Source organism: Trematomus bernacchii, unplaced genomic scaffold (genome assembly GCF_902827165.1).
Source record: "Trematomus bernacchii unplaced genomic scaffold, fTreBer1.1, whole genome shotgun sequence".
NCBI lineage: Eukaryota > Metazoa > Chordata > Actinopteri > Perciformes > Nototheniidae > Trematomus > Trematomus bernacchii.
The window spans coordinates 16,626,083-16,642,520 of NW_022987714.1; the positions used below are offsets into that span (position 1 = coordinate 16,626,083).

At 39.6% G+C, this 16,438-nt stretch overlaps 1 protein-coding gene across 2 annotated transcripts; it reads right to left on the reverse strand.

Moving 5' to 3' along the window:
• Nucleotides 1–72: 72 nt before the first annotated feature.
• On the reverse strand, nt 73–15,676 carry ca5a (carbonic anhydrase Va). Of its 2 annotated transcripts, none has more exons than XM_034141297.1 (7): nt 15,217–15,676; nt 11,200–11,397; nt 9,143–9,261; nt 4,647–4,742; nt 4,478–4,540; nt 2,080–2,238; nt 73–798 (listed from the first exon to the last, which is right to left on the reverse strand). In XM_034141297.1, exons 1-7 carry the CDS (start codon nt 15,356–15,358, stop codon nt 634–636), a joined length of 942 nt encoding a protein of 313 aa, XP_033997188.1. In that variant the 5' UTR covers nt 15,359–15,676; the 3' UTR covers nt 73–633. The 2 variants fall into 2 exon arrangements, with proteins under 2 accessions (XP_033997188.1, XP_033997189.1); XM_034141298.1 differs by lacking the exon at nt 15,217–15,676 and adding an exon at nt 11,535–12,217.
• Between the last annotated feature and the right edge of the window lie 762 nt (nt 15,677–16,438).

The following is a 16,438-nucleotide window of genomic DNA, read 5'->3' on the forward strand; positions in this document are numbered from 1 at the left end:
GTCAGATGTCCTGTACACAGTATAATCTCTTTGTAACAAATTTAAAAACATACATTCTAATCATCTTATTAATGTATACATGATAACATCCACGATAAACCCAACAACCCGCCATACAGGAGTAAAAGCCCTTGATGATATATTATGTATTCTACTGGAGAGACACGTATAACAGTGATAACTCCTTTTTTAACTCCTTTGCAGCTTCCTGCTGTATCATTTTATGGATATAAACATCACAGAGGAAGTGAGAGGTGTAGCACAGACTGCGGCCAGCACATGGTGCTGCTGATTTGTTTCCTAAGCTCGTTCTACACTGAGCTGCAGGTAAAACCCACATGTGCTGTAACTAATGGACTGTTAATGTAGAATAAATAGGATTTCTGTTAAAAAAAGTCAGTTAAACAAAGTGTTTCCCCCACAGCAACCATCCTTTCGTGGGATTTAGTCTGCACCAAAATCAAAAATGGTTTGTATTAAAAAATAAATACATTTGCAGTAAAACTGAAGATCCTGTGATGAAACGTCATCAAGCTTAAAAATGGGTGTTTGTTGTGACGGAGTAAAAAAGGAAAGCAGAGTCCGGGCACAGAGTAAAGGTGTGTTTTACTGTGTGTTCTGGCTCCAGCGGCGTCAGTGTTTGTCCACTTCAGCCGACGGCGCCTCCTGCAGGAAGGGAGAGAAGGAGGAGCGCACGGTGCGGCCGCACTGAGACTGCTGCACGCGGAAGTTGTTCACCATGCCCTTCTGCACTTCCTCATCAGCTGAGGTGAAGAGAAGGCTGCGGAACACCGCCAGCTGAAGGAGGAAAAGACACAGTCAGAAAAACCTAATATACACAGGCTCATTTAGCTCATCCTGTTTGTAGAAGGGTGCACATCTTAAAGGGCCCATGTCATGGCCATTTCCACTGATCATAATTCCATTGTTGAGGTCTACTAGAATAGATTTATATTGTGCATTTTTCCAAACTCACATTGGTTTCTCATACAGCATCTCTGTAAACTACGTGTATTCACTGAATTTCACTCTCTGCCTTTAACGGCTCGTTGTAGCTCCAATAGCTCCAGCCCCCACCCTCCCTGTGAGCACAGTGTGCTCTGATTGGTCGGGACGTTGTGAATCGCGCTGAGCTCCGTGGAGGTGTTGTTTCCTTGTTAGCGATACACAGCCAAACACAGCCAAACTCATCCTGAGCACACACAAAGTCACAGCCGAAGTAAAAACAATAAGTGTGGCTTGATATTGAGTAAGAAAAAGGTTGATAAACGCTGTGAGAATGGGTCTGCAGAGAGAATTTCTCCACGATCCCAACTGTCTGTTATCAGCCTGCAGCCAGGGAGGAGAAATCAACTGAGCTGCCTGCTCCCTGCACACAGATGTGTGTGTGAGGAAGTCTGTGGATTGGTCAATTTGGACCAATCAGCGGGGGCTTAACGTAACGGCTTCACGGATTGGTCCATTTCGTTCCGGGTACGGCTTGACATCATGCCGTACCCCGAACGAAATGGAAGAATCAAATGGGCAGTGACGTATCTCCAACGAGGCGTTTTGGGGAGGTATTTTCTGTGTTAGAGTTCTACTCGCTACAGGGTGTACTTTGAGGGTTTTGACTCTGCACACCGTTTACATGCATAAAAACCTTCATAACACACAAGGGGACGGGTAATAACCGGAAAAGCATGACATGGGCCCTTTAAGGAACAACATGCTGCCGTGCAGGTTTGTCCAGCTCAGTGTTACTCCCTTCATTGTTAGAATAGTTGGGCACACCCCTTGATGGTCAGGATTGTTGCAATGCTCTACTGAAAAGGACCGCTGATAAGCTTCTTCATTTTTACCTTAAAAATATAACCACTACTGAAAGAAACACTTAAGATCGCCAGAGAGAAACATTAGCATTTAGGTTTCTTGACTCCTGTCAAATGTAAATAATGAATCTCCTTTTAGCTCTGTTTTGGTCTCTGCCAACTCCTGAGGAAAAGATGTCTCTAAATGCTGCATTATGTGCACCATGTTTAAAACATAAAGAATGGACATGCAAGAAGTAAAGATATTTAGTTTAAATCTCACACACACCTGGTCATGGCTGACTTCGATGTGCTGCTTCATCACCATCCAGGTGACGGACTCAGTGAGAGGGGGGGTGGTCAGAGAGCCGTGGTAGGTCCAGTAGTTGTCAGTGTTGCTGGGTAACAGACAGGCTGGGTCGAACCGGTTAAACTCCACTACACTGTTCTGCAAACACACAGAGACAACAGAAGAAATGATTTTAATGTTACGGGCATGAGACACGCAAAATCATAGCAGACACAAACACTGTGCACACAGAGTTTCTTATATTTAAAAGATAAAACACTATACTATTCATATCTCCTGTTATACTATACTCATTCATGTATCCGTGAAAAACGTCTTTATCATTACAGCACAGGCGGTAACCATAGAAGAATGAAGATATTATCTAAGTAATACAACCATCATTATCCAGTATAAATATGCCGTATACAACTGTCGCATTTCCTTTTATCGGACAAATAAAAGCCTTATCAGACAATATTAGAGATAAGCAGTGTAGTAGCAGTGATGTGAAAGAAGGGCAAACATGTACAACCAACAACATATAAACATATATGAAGTACATTTCTGAAAATAATGTATTTTCATTACACACTAGTAACTCCTAGGCTGTTTAAGCATCAAGATCAGTCAATTCTAAACTGGTAGATTAATTAATAACGATTAATAATGCATTGACTAGTGTTAATTTCGTTGACTAAAACTATGACGAAATATGTTCGTCAACGACCTTTTTTTCCATGACGAAAACGAGACGATGACGAGACGGCACCGACGGCAGTAAACAATAACTGTAACGAAATCATCATGCAATATCGTTGACGAAAAGTGACGAGACGAAAATGTAGTTTACTAAATAAAAACTATGCCAAAATCTCTCTTTACTTTCGTTGACGAAAAATGAGGAGACGAAATATTATCAAAGACAACGTTACATCTCTGATAGTCAGTTTTTCTCCCAGCAGTTCCATTTCCGGTGCTGCGGCTGGGCAGCAGCTGTGTGTCTGTGCTGCGGGCGGCGGTACATTTGAAATACACCGGACAGCGGCACAATATGAACTGTCAGGAAGACTCGGGTCTAACTCATGGTCTAACTAACCTTATGTAACAGAAAATAAAATGGCAACAACAGGGCTTGGGAGCAGTGGTCGCGTTAACCGAATACCCCGTCCCCCCCTGTCCCGGCAGCGCGAGTGAGTGACGAGTTGTGTACAGACTCGACGGGTAATAATGGATTATAGATAGATAGATAGATAGATAGTACTTTATTGATCCCAAATTGGGAAATTGTTGTTGTTACAGCAGCATAAAAGGCATTTTACAATAAAACAAAACTACAAAATATACAAGAATAGAAAGAAAAATAAAATAAAATATAAAATATAAAATATGACGGAAATGTTACGATCCTGTCCGTCAAAATGACTGACAACGAAAAAGTCTAACGCCACCACTGTTTGGGAGAAAGAAACGATGTGATATTTGGGCCCATTTTCGCTACAATGAGCCGGAGAAAAAAATCGAATGCATTGTTTTATCAGAAGGGAAGCAATGTGGCCATAACACAGCTGGTAAAAACACCACAAACCTGACCAGATACTCTCTGCAAAGCTGCTTTCTTAATCATTCAACCTGTCCATCAAATAAGGACAAGATATCATCTTATTGTGAAATAAGTTTGAGTAAAATGACAAGTTATTGGTTTTGGCTAGACTAGTTTGACTGAAATGTTCTATATAATCTGATGACTAAAAAAGACTCAACAGTTTTCATTGACAAAAAGTAGACTAAAATAATTAGTTTTCTTTGACTAAAATAAGACTAAAATGCTCAGACTTTTAGTCGACTAAAACTTGACTAAATAAAAACAGGATGAAGGTTACTAAATATGACTAAAACTAAAAAGGAAATTTAACACAGGACTAAGACTAAAACTAAATTAAAAAATAGCTGACGAAATTAACACTATTATTGAATACATCTTTAGCATTTTAATTCCTGGTATTTTAAACACTGACACTGTGCTTGTGCAACACGCAATGTCACAAGTATCACATCTCAACGGTTATTCAATGACGGATCCAATTGGTCTATTATGGATAGGCAAACAGGAATTAGTTGATAGATTTTTTAAAGTTTGGGATTTTGCTTGTGAATATAGTTCCTGGGTGAAAAAAGCTGATCAGTATTTATTTTTTCTGACTCCTAATCAGTCCGGTAGTGTCTTTACTGAACCACCAGAGGGCGCCAGTATTTACCTTCCAGAGAACTGGTGTTACCAAACGTTATCAGATTTTTTATAGATTTTATATTGGTCAATATATCTATATAAGGCATCAGAATGTTATCTTCAAAAAGCAGGAATGTGGTGCGTGTGCATTTGTGTGTGTGCATTAACCTTGTGTCTGATAGCAGGCAGGGCGTCTACCAGTTTCTGCAGCCCTTCGTGTCTCTTTCCCACCTACACAAGGATTAGACTCATTCATCAGTCAGTTTAAAGCTGCATATGCAAAACACACCAGGTTATCAAGTGAAACGTGTCTGCGTTCCATGTGTGACGTGTGTACCTTCAGAAAGACTCCAATGACAGCCAGCCCGTTTTCCTCCATCACGGCCTCCTCAAACAAACTGTATTTATCAGAGTTCCAGTGCACCAAGTGGAGCTGAAAACACACGCAGGTCACAAATACATCATCAGAAATCAGCTATCTTAAAATAAGAAGTAGTAGCATTACAAAGAAAGTGAATATATTAAAGTAGTGAAAGTAGCAGAGAGGAATAACAACATTTAACTGTAAAAAGTATATACACTGCACAAAAGCAGTGTTGCAGATTACAATTCTGTGTGTGTGTGTGTTTGTCTGTATCCCATAGCCTTGATCTTTTAAACCCTAGCCCAATCATTCTGTCCTCCAATTGACCGAATAATTCCTTCTTATCAAAATAAGAGTTTATTCTCGTGATTGTCTGACTGATTTGGAATGTGTATAATGTATTTCTAAGTTAAAAAAAGCTAAATAAATGGAGAATAAATGAAACAGAACAGGCAATAACAGCCCAAGCTATATCATTGTTTTAGATAAAGAAACATACTGGATAGCTATTGTTTAATTTCACTTGTGGGGCTTTACATGAAGCTTGACCCTTTCCTGTGACCTTTTTAATTCTAAAACATACCTAAAATACCATATATTTAGGAAAGATTCAGTGCATGTGTAGAAGAGCAGCAGATCTGTTTGTGCATAATTCAAAACTACCAGTCAAAAGTCGACTATGGCTGAATAAACTAAAAAACAAACATCTAAATAAGTCATTTTCTATAAACCGGGAAAATACATAAAAGTAACCCAATTAGATTTACCCACAGCACTGGTCATTTGCAGTGTCTTTGACAGCTTCAATGCTGTCAGACAGGACTGTAACGTGATCCTCTGCACACACACTTACACACACAAAGACTGCGGAGTGATGACAACTATGACACGGACACATTCCCATTGCTACAACAAGAGCTTTGCCGAGGAACACACGCACAGTTCGTGCAACCTTGTGTTACATAAGTGTCCTAAAGTTAATGGTACAACGTGAAAATAGATATTCGGTGTTCATATGTGGGGTTAGGCAACATAACTGGTTTCATGTCCCTCACACTGAGAGAAAATAAACGGTCTATGTTTGAATTTGGATTTATTGATATAAAGGGAAATGTAGAAATACCGCTGGTTTAAAAGACATGCCTGAATGACAACTCTCAGTATTCCAGAGATTTCCAGAAGGACACATGAATAGAAAATAAATTAGATCGTAAAGTAAGTCAACACCTATGATGTTTAAACAGCATAGTGTGACGTTTTTTTCTTTTCTTCTTTTAACCCTTAGGAGACGATTTGGGCACTAACTGTTTTTTTCTTCTCTCCATTATTTAAATAGCTGTGTTTTTAAATACCTATCTGACTTGTTCTCCTCTCGATGACCTGGTCACACACACCTGGCACATGTCACAGCGCATTTGTATGTACAAATGTTTTATAAATGACATGGTGACATACTATCTGTGCTGCAGCACCTCTTTTCACCCTCTGTCTGAAACCAGAGCCCAGTCTGTTCTGATTGGTTCGCTGGCCGGCTCTGTTGTGATTGGTCAACTGCTTAGATATGTCCCGCCCCTTAGCCTATCCCGTACAATGTGTTGGGGCGGTAGCAAATAGAATTGCGAGTGTTACGTAGTGATGTCACTATGCAGGGGGGGGGGGTGAGTGGGAGAGAAACTCCCTTTAGAGGGAACACAGGGATTTTAGGCTTTGAAAGGAAAACAAAAAAAAGCATAATAGGGCCCCTTTTAGGGTCCGGCAGTGGCTCAGTCAGTAGGGGATTGGACTGTGAGTCGTAGGGTCGCCGGTTCAAGTCCCCGACCAGACCTAAAAATGGAGTGTGGACTGCTACTTGGAGAGGTCCTAGTTCACCTCCTGCCCTGCCGTGGTGCCCTTGAGCAAGGCACCGGACAACCCCCTTACCCCCTCACTCCCATTGCTCCCCGGGCGCTGTACAATAGCTGCCCACTGCTCCTAGTACTAGACTCCTGGTACTAGGATGGGTTAAAAGCAGAGAACAAATTTCACTGTGTGCTGTGTGCTCTGCATGTGTGACCATTAAGAGTTTCATCCCTCCCCTATATATATTTTTTTTAAGTGCCAAAGAGGTGGGCATCGAACCGCTGACCCTCTAATTGGTCATATTTATGTTGCTCAGCAGCAAGCAGTTGAGCTTCTTTTTTTTTAAGAAACAGCGGGTACAAAAAAGGCTACAAAGATGCTGCTGATACTATATATATATATATATATATATATATGTATATGTATATATATATATATATATATATATACAGGGTTCCTGCAGGTTTCACCAACTCAAATTTAAGACTTTTTAAGACCTTTTTAAGACCACTTTGAATAGAATTTAAGACCTATTTCACGGCAAGAAAGTATGAAGGAAAATTGCTATGAAAGAAGAAATACATCCCATAATTACTTACAAAGTAAATGTATTCATGTTCAACATAAGAACAATGACTGAACATAACAGCATACACAGAACTGTGTTAGCGTGTTAGACAAAAGTGTGTATGTGTGTCTGTGTGCTTGTGTGTGTGTGAGAGAGCTTTTACTATAATGTTGCTTTTAAATACAGCACTGAGGAGCAATACACTCTGAAAAACGGATTTGAATATCACATTCTCTTCATTTAAACAAGCTTATTTCTTAAATTATACCAATTTATTATACTTGATATTACATTTTATACTGCTGTTTATACTATAAATTGTTATATTAAAGTATAAGCTTCCACCTTGTATAAATCCTATACCCTATATTATCTTATGTTAATGTCAAAATGTTGTTTTGCTCTAAATATAAGAAAACAGACAAACACTAAGGATCATTACATAATCATATATTATTTACTAAATTGTGTATATAGAGATACTAGTGCTGTTAATTAATTAAAAAATTGAACCGTGTTCATCACTATAAAAATGTTTAAAAGTTTAATGTGTGAGAGTAACAAGAGCTATATTCAGAGCTCTGCTGCCTTGGCTACAATCTTTCATCGTTGCTGTTGTATGATTGGTGTTTAGCTACGGTATTTAGCGTCTACAGCACCTCCGCTTTTAGGGTTGACGTAGACCCAAACGTCGCCCGGAGGTCCCCCGGTATTGTTGCGGGAGCTGCTGCACTAGCTAACACTGCACTAGCTAACGCTGCACTAGCTAACGCTGCATTAGCAAAACAAACGCTAATTTATTTTGCAAAAGGTGCAGCGGGCTTCAAATACGTTCCCTCCACTGGTTTCAACCAAGCACTAAATTCGATCTTTTCCAAACAAATACGGTTGAACTTACACTTCCCTATATTTATTTGTAAGTAGATTCGAAGAGACATGAGTTCCTGACTGCCGCTAGCTGAAGCTTGGTTGCTAGGTTACTAGCTGGGTGTTCTCCGATAAGGGGCCGGGGGAAACAAAGTTAGTGATTACGGGTTCCATGTTGATTTATTTCAATACAAATTGTTGGGGGGAACTGAAAGGCTATTACCGTACTGGTTACTTTGCAGCCCGGACATTTCCCCCAAAACACATTTACGCGATTGCAACCCAGAAGTACCTTTCAAATCCGATCATTTTTAAGACCTTCTAAATCATATTTAAGACCTTTCTTATTTTTTTGGTCATATTTAAGACCTTTTTAAGGCCTCAAATTCAGATTATCAAATGTAAGACTTTTTAAGACCCCGCGGGAACCCTGTATATAGCTATTCTAGGCCATTAGCTGTGTCCAAGCACAATGGTATCCCTCACTGCTAAAATTAGCTCATCTGTTTCAATATAGCCGTGTTGTTCAGTTAGGAAATGCAGTGACTTTAACACTGTGAGAGCGGAAGAGCTGACGAAGGAAATGAATGGAAAATTCCACTAGCCACTAGGATCATGTATGTGGTCTTGTGCTGGCAGGCCCATAACTCCAACTGGTCATATGGGCCCACCCATTTTCCGTTAGCGTTTTACTTCTGGTGACTGCATTTATGCTACAAAAACCTTATTAGTGGAGTAAATATGTGGAGATTATCCTGGTGAATAAAACCTGAAGGTTTCATAAACGTGTGTTTTCCAGAGACCTTATTTTCTGTGATGTTTCAAAACCCAATGGAAAAATCACATTGCTTTTTGGTGATGGAGCCTCAAAATACATCATCACTGCACTACTGTTTTATACTGCAAAGTGTTCTTATTATTGTGTACACCCCCTGGACATGCTCACAATATTGCGAGGCAGATCAAATAAATGCCTAAAGGGTATGAAATATGATTACAATATAATAAAAATGAATGGATATGCTTTGTGGGTTCTATTTATTTTTAATCAAGTTATTCTACAGCAAATATCCTTTTCTTATCGGCAATATTTCAGAAGTATGCTGAATCAGACCTCCCTGCAGGAATGATCTGTTTGGTGCTCACTACCTGCTGTGTGTTAATGTATTGGTGCATGATACAGCACGGTACCTACCTCTGCAGGGAACAGCTTCCTGTCCACGGTGTGCTCCGACCCCCAGGCGTTGCTCTCCCCCCAGTGGAAGTGGAACTGGCACAACCGGTATTTGTCTTGCAGAGGGCCTCCTTTCACCGCTGCACCAGAAAGATATTCGGATCAGAACATACGGATCAGTGCACCATACTTTGACTTTACAGACGGGTTTGCCATATAATTGTACATAATAATGTTAAAGCCAATTCAAACCCCCGTAAGGTTTGTGGTTTGACTGTTGCTCGTGGTAAATAGGCATCTACTAATCGGATAGTGAGCCGTTTGATCCTCAGTCAACATTTCAAAGTGTCCCCGAAAATGTCTCTTGTAGGCATGGCTAACGGGTTTAGAAGTACTTTATAAGTTGCTCTGGAAAAAACTGTCAGCTAAAAGACAAGTAGTGTACTGTTAATGCTAAAATAAAGTAAAACAACCATTCTAGTGTTTCCCCTGTAGTCATTCTGCAGCGGTGAACTGCCGTGGACCAATGCTTTGAGTCAGAGGCAAGAGTCAGTGGTTCTGTAATAACAGCAAGACAGTCACATTTTCTGCCAGCCAAACTGCTACATTCAGTTAGACTTTGAACAAGGAAAATAAAGTTAACCTTGTAACAGATTTTGCAATGAATGGCAAATGAACATGCTGCTTGATTTTGAGCTGAGCTAGATCAGAGAATATATCCAGTTAAAACATAGTAGTGATGCTGTTTTCCTCTCAGTGTTGTTTTAGAGTAAGCACTGCATACGATACAATAAGAAACTTTGAACAGATCAAGTTTGAAATGTAACATGACATCAGAATCTCTGAGGACATAATGTTTCGAGACTCTTTATCGTCCCGTATTGATTGGTGTACAAAAGAGTGCTCCAGTGTAAATGTATTCAATTGTGGGACCCTGTATCTCCAATTTGATGGCAAGACCAGGATATTTTTATTGTAGGTTGATTAAAGGAGATTCTGATTGGTTGGCTTGAGCTGATTTCAGTTCCATAAAACAGGGAAAATCACAGATGTAAAAAAAAAGGAAGAATTTTGACTACTAGCCTTAAAAGTGGTTCATGTGGATTATTGTGAATTTCCCCTCTGTGGGACAGACAAAGGTATTGTGATAATGAAATTGATTGATCAATATTTGTATCTGATACATTTTAGAAGAAACTTAACATTTGAGAGCAGAGTTTATTGTGTTGCATTTGTGTTAGCGCACCCCCCACCCCAGCTGTTAACCGAGAAGAAACAATGAACAGCTTTCACAATCCTTTTAAAAGAACATAATGCTCGTCATCCAAAAGAATCAAATGTCTGTCTAGTATCTGTTTCCTCCTCCAAATGGAGGAAATTATCCCACAGGGCACATCTGCTGAGGAACAGGACCATCCAGGACATATTGTATAGCAGAGACAATTATCTCCTATTTGGCAATGACTTTTCATTACCCCTGTACATTCCAGTAATACTACCGACAGATAAGGAAAGGAAAGATAAGGTGGTCAAAAACATATATTTAAAGATTGTACTTAAAGTACCCGCTGGCATGCCTTGATCCCTCCATTGTTTCCTTTGTTTAACTGGTGATAAAACGCTGTTCTCAACATTGTAAACCTGTTTTGTTCCCTCACTACCAGACTGAGCTCTTTATGCACAGACTGAGGGCATGTGACACCTTTAAAAAGCATTTGTGATTAGTTTGTATGCTTTGGAAAGTTATGTAGAGTTTTGAGTGGAGCCCAGTGATTAACATCACTTTAAAGATAGAATATGGTAGTTGTTGAGATCAGGAAAATCACGGGAGTCACATGACAGTCACCAGACCTATTCTGCTTTTTATCAACAGCTTTAAGTGTAGCATTGATGATAGGGTTCTCTAACACACAGAAGGCTCTTTAAGGGGTGGATAATCCTTTTTTGTGAATTAAAACATGCATTCCCCATACTGAAATGTCCTTAAATCAGATTTAAAGGGAAGATTATGTAAATGTTAACACATCTTGAGATGTTTTAAGACGATTTAGACCTAGGAGACACAGAAGAGGACTTACTGGACTTGTCTGTGGTGTCATCATATTCCACCAGGAAGGAGTAGCCGTTGTTCCAGATCTGTTGGCAGGTCTGCGGGTCGTAATCAGTGACCAGAGGCTTCAGCTCCGAATCGTAGACGCTCTTCCGGACCACGATGTCGATGGGAGACTGGCGATCGCCTCCTGGTATCGCGAGGGGTTCCTGCCACATGGGATGCACTGGAGGAGAGAAAGGAGAAGAAGGAAGTAAATTAAAGAGAAAAGTATTATTACATTAAAAAACAGCCAGGACTTCTTCTTGTTCGTGTCTGCTGTTCAAGAAGACACACAACAAACTGAAAAATGCTGACACCTACTTTTCATGTTGTGCTCTGCTGCTTCCTTCATTCTACAACAGTCCATTTTAAAACAAACTCTTTAATAAATATTATAAAAACTACTCAGTGCTAGACACACAGGTCCGTCTTCTTCCTTGAGCTGTTTAAAGGAACTGAATGCATATGGAAGAAGTGAGTAATAGTACTTCCTTCTAGTCCTCTCAAAAGGAAACCACAAAATAAGAGAGAAGTGGGCTGGCTGTACAGAATCTGACACGCGGAATGTCCTGGCACGCTCCCAGCTCCACTCCACAGCAGGGGAATCCGACAAGGACCTCTGGCCGGTCAAACTGCCGGCTCGGGCCAATGTCTGTCAACGTCCTGACTCCTAATTACACCAAACTCCGCTCACTTTCCTTTCCTCCCTCCTTCTCATTTCCATTATCCTATGAAATCCACCAAAAAAAACATTACGGTAAAAATGGAGTAAAAGGTTGTACATTCTACAAAAAAATCCTTAAGGTGTTGTTGTCAAAGGGCACAAAGGCAGCTCAGTCTTTTGTTTTCATGTCCATTCATCCGTCACAGGGCTTAAGGTTTCCACTGAGAGCCGAGCTGAACAAGTCCGACTGGGAGCTGACCTTCGTCTTCATCAGATTTCAGCGGCTCCTCCTGGGAGAGTTGGCTACCTGACTCTGCTATTGCACAGACACAAAATAACCGCTTGCAAAGCTAATTCATGCTCGTTCGCCGGGTGATAAATCAGCCGTGGAGCTGAATCGTGGCACGTCAGTGTCATGGTGTCACATGTCCTGATAGCGCCACATGATCCCCAGATGTGTGGATAACTAGCTCTGAAACACCAGCTGAGTCTACATCAACAGCCACAATAACCAGAAACTAAGTTTACTTCCTCCACTAAACATCAGCTCTGCTGGGCCGATGATCAAGATGCTTGTTCACTCAATATAGTCATGAAAAAATCTAAAATAGCATTTTCTAACCGCCAGTATCACCACTCTGAGCCATGCCGTGAGCAACCATAACCATTCAAGCTATGCTATCAAAGTGCAGATTAGGGCTGCATGATATGAGGAAACTATGTGATGAAGTGAATAGCTGGATAACAGTGTTTTGGGGGAAATAATCAGATGTTTAAGTGTATTCAGTTCTGCCTTTGTGCTTCTTTTAGTATAATGTTAATACAAAAAAGTGTTTGTTGAATAAGTCCATATCTTGCAAGGATGACTAAATATTCTTCTTTTTATTATAGTTTTTTGATATCCCCATTAACAAAGTTTCTATGCTTTTGTGGTGAAGAAATTACACGGCCATTAGCTGCTTCAATCATTTAACAACGTTTTTCATGTGAAGCTGCATCAATAAAATGTTGGCTTGAAACATTTGATACCACAATGATTAATGAGTCAGAATTCACAAAGAAGAGACCTACAAATAAATGTAAATTGAAAAAATGCTTTTTGTCTGATTGCAAGCAGAGTGGAATGTGTTGAGCCATTTAGCACAAGGCTTTGGTTTGAATGAGAACATTCACATTACTTGACACCATTTTCCAAAGCCTGAGTTTGAATTTATAATGTTTTTTTGTTTTTACATTCCAGTCAACTGCTGTTAACAATGATTTTCCAATCGGTTCAGTATGAAAATCAAGCAGGTGAACAAGCAGACATATTTGAACAGTCTTCAATGCAAAACCATGCAACGACAATGCAAGTTTAAGAACAATTCCAAAGGACAATAAGTTTATGTTCATACGTTATAGTCTGGATTCTCCAATTTCCAACCAATGACAGGCAGGTTAGGTTAACCGGCAACTCTGAAATGCTTGAATGCGTGTGAAAGGTTATAAAAGATTCAGTAGGTGCTTTGAAACATTGAACACAAAATCATATACAAATTAAATATGCTTGCTATATAGCAGTTCTTCTTGTTGATTTCAAACATAGCCCACAATGACACAAAACACCAACAAAAATAAAAAATAAACGTTTGTGTCCAACAGCCATGAGTGCGTGATGCAAATAGCCACATGCATATTTTTATCAACATTTGTCTGGTAAATGGTGATAATGTTGTGCCCTGCACCTAAACGTGTTAAAGGGATGGTAACTATAGTTTAAATGATGTTGTATGTATATGCAAAGCCCACGGTATAGAAATGTAATGAAACTCAATGGCTGACTGAGGATAAGAGGTGCTCAGACCTTACACCTGGCATTTTGAAATGTTGACATGCCTCCCTACATCAGGGACGCACAGACTGTCCCTTTCCTGTAAGTCACATGTTGTTACCTGGGGAGTGGGGAAAGCAGAAGGCAAAAGGTAGGCCAAAGGATTTCGAAAAAACACATTTCTATTGGCCAACTCATAAGCCAACAATCCATAAAGCTTTGGACAGAGAGTGCCCAATACAAAAACCTTGTAAAAGTTAAATATGAACTCTGTTTATGATTGCGGTTGAACATTAAAGCTCTGCTGCACTGGCGTATTTGTTTCATCTTCTCGTTCTTTTTTTGTCACTGGGTGTGGTGAGGAAGTTGTTAGGACTTGTCGGACGAGCTTCGGAGTCTCGTATATTCCATGGGAACAACATTTTCTAAAGGAGAATGACTCATGTCTAATGCATAAAAAACGAAAGACTTGCTCTCCATGTTGAATAAAACATGTTTCATCATGACTTACTGTGCTATAACTGCACTAATAAACATTTGATTTGAACATTTTATGTTACGTGTATCACATGATCTCTCATAAACTAATAAAAGTGTTTGGTAATTTTTTCAGATTGCACACAAAAATAATAATAATTTTAAACCAACTTTCCTGACACCAGTGGTGAAATCTAATAGAGTACATTTACTCATTGTACCTAAGTGCTGAGTATTTTCATTTTATGCTACCTTGTACTTCTATTCATCTACTACATTTTGGAAGCCAGTATTGTGCTTATTACTCCTCTAAATGTATCCGACAGCTTTTAATTATTTTTACAGATTCAGATTATAAGTAGTGAATACAAAATATTACAATATTGTAAAAAATCATATAAATAAAAGTTTCAAGCAGCAGTATTCGAAGTAATTCAAATGAGCTCCAACGTAACCTGCTTAGATAAACACACTAATGTATCAATAATCCGGTCATTTAATATGATTATGAAAAGGGCCAATCTACTTTACTAAAGTAAGTATACGTTTGTACTTATTGCACTTTTTTGGTAAATACAAATAGTTAAAACTGACTACTTTTCCCACTTCTACACACAATACATAATGCAGTGGTTTGACATACTGGCCCCCTATTTAGGTGAAAGGGCTTCAAATGGCCCCTATACATAAGGACAACAATTCCTGTTCGGAAACCCTGGAGCCTGGGTCTATCTCACACACAGCTGAGTCAACACACTGATCCGGAGGTCCAGCCCGGGCTTTCCAATGCTCCTAATGCACGTTTTCAGATGACAACAAAAGTGACCATTAACTGATGTTATGTGAGCAACAATGATAGGGCCCTGTAGGCTTAAGAGACACAATTCGACCAAAAACCACACCACTTCCATGCTTATACACAACCTGCCACTGTTTACAATCATATCCGAGGTTAAAATGTTCCCTTTGAAGGCAGTTTGATAATGAGCTGCTGTGTTTTTACGCTCGTAAAACATACCCCTTGTGCACAGCTAACTTATAATAGTACTTACTCTGTGACAGCACATATTTGCTGGAACATGCCGCGAGGTTGCATCTCCGGACGGGCGTTATCCGGTGACGGTTGGCGTGTCTGACGAGCTGACGGTGAAGCTGAGAGGCGAAAGGTCTTATTACGGATGACAAAGTCACCATATTGATAAAGCTAACGTGAATAGCTTTGCAACAAGCGGATGCAAAACTTGTTTTTTCCGCGCGCTGTTTTATTTGACGCTAGCTGTTAGCACTAAAGTTAGCTCTCGGTAAACAGTCTGTTCACAACAAAACTATCTTCTGCTTGTTCTGCTCGCAGTCTGCCCTCCTACCGTGTGCCCGGGAGGCGGGGGAAGGGGCAGGCTTTTCTTTACACACATTCAAAATGTGACCGCAGAAACCCTGAACCTGTTTATCCTGAAGCTATGGCGTCATTTAACCGGGATAAATAGCATCAGTGACGGACCAAACACTCGATAAACGATCAAATAGCCCGGCCGTTAGAAAACGGTTTGCTCCGCAGCGCTGAAGTGAGAGGAGGGGGGCAACAGAGCTGACCAATCAGAGGCCTGCACTGAGGGGCGTAAATGATGATGATGATGATGATGATGAAGGACAGATTAAATACAGACAGATGGGATCTGTTTTTATCCAAATGAATTGTACATGTACATATTCGACAATAGTTATCCTCAGCACAATACCCTACTGTTAGTTGTAATTATTAACATGACTTATTAACAATATTTTAGGCTATATTGATATAGCCTACCGAAGTACATCATAAGGCCTTTTGTTTTTTTATCCATTTTAGCCAAACGTTGTTTTTTTATCTTTTTAATTCCCTTGTTACTTTCCAAAAATTGTTTAATTATTGTTTTTTAACACTGCTCTCCGATTGTGGTGTGATAATTCAATTGTCAAATTAGAGGACCATGCTGCTTTTAATTAAGTACATGATCTGTAAATATGCTACATTACATGTTAAAGTCCTTCATTCAAAATTGTACTGCAGGTAACGTACATAAGTATTATTACAATATTACATTGAAGTATCGCAAGTAGTTGAAATACATGATGTTAAGGCAGCTGTTAAGTGTAATGGTGTAATACAGACTGGTGGGGTAGTTTATTATATTATGTGTAATATTTAATACAATCATAATTAGATTTTCTGATAAAGTAATTACATTTTTACATTTGTTATGTATCGTTGAATGAAGAGCAAGTAAAGTCATGTTT

Excerpts from the sequence above, each read along its gene's own strand:
- ca5a (XM_034141297.1), bottom strand. The coding sequence starts at position 15,358 with ATGGTGACTTTGTCATCCGTAATAAGACCTTTCGCCTCTCAGCTTCAC. Across the intron at positions 4,541-4,646 it reads TCATTGGAGTCTTTCTGAAG|GTGGGAAAGAGACACGAAGG; the intron begins GTACACACGTCA and ends ATCCTTGTGTAG. Across the intron at positions 799-2,079 it reads TCGAAGTCAGCCATGACCAG|CTGGCGGTGTTCCGCAGCCT; the intron begins GTGTGTGTGAGA and ends TTCCTCCTTCAG.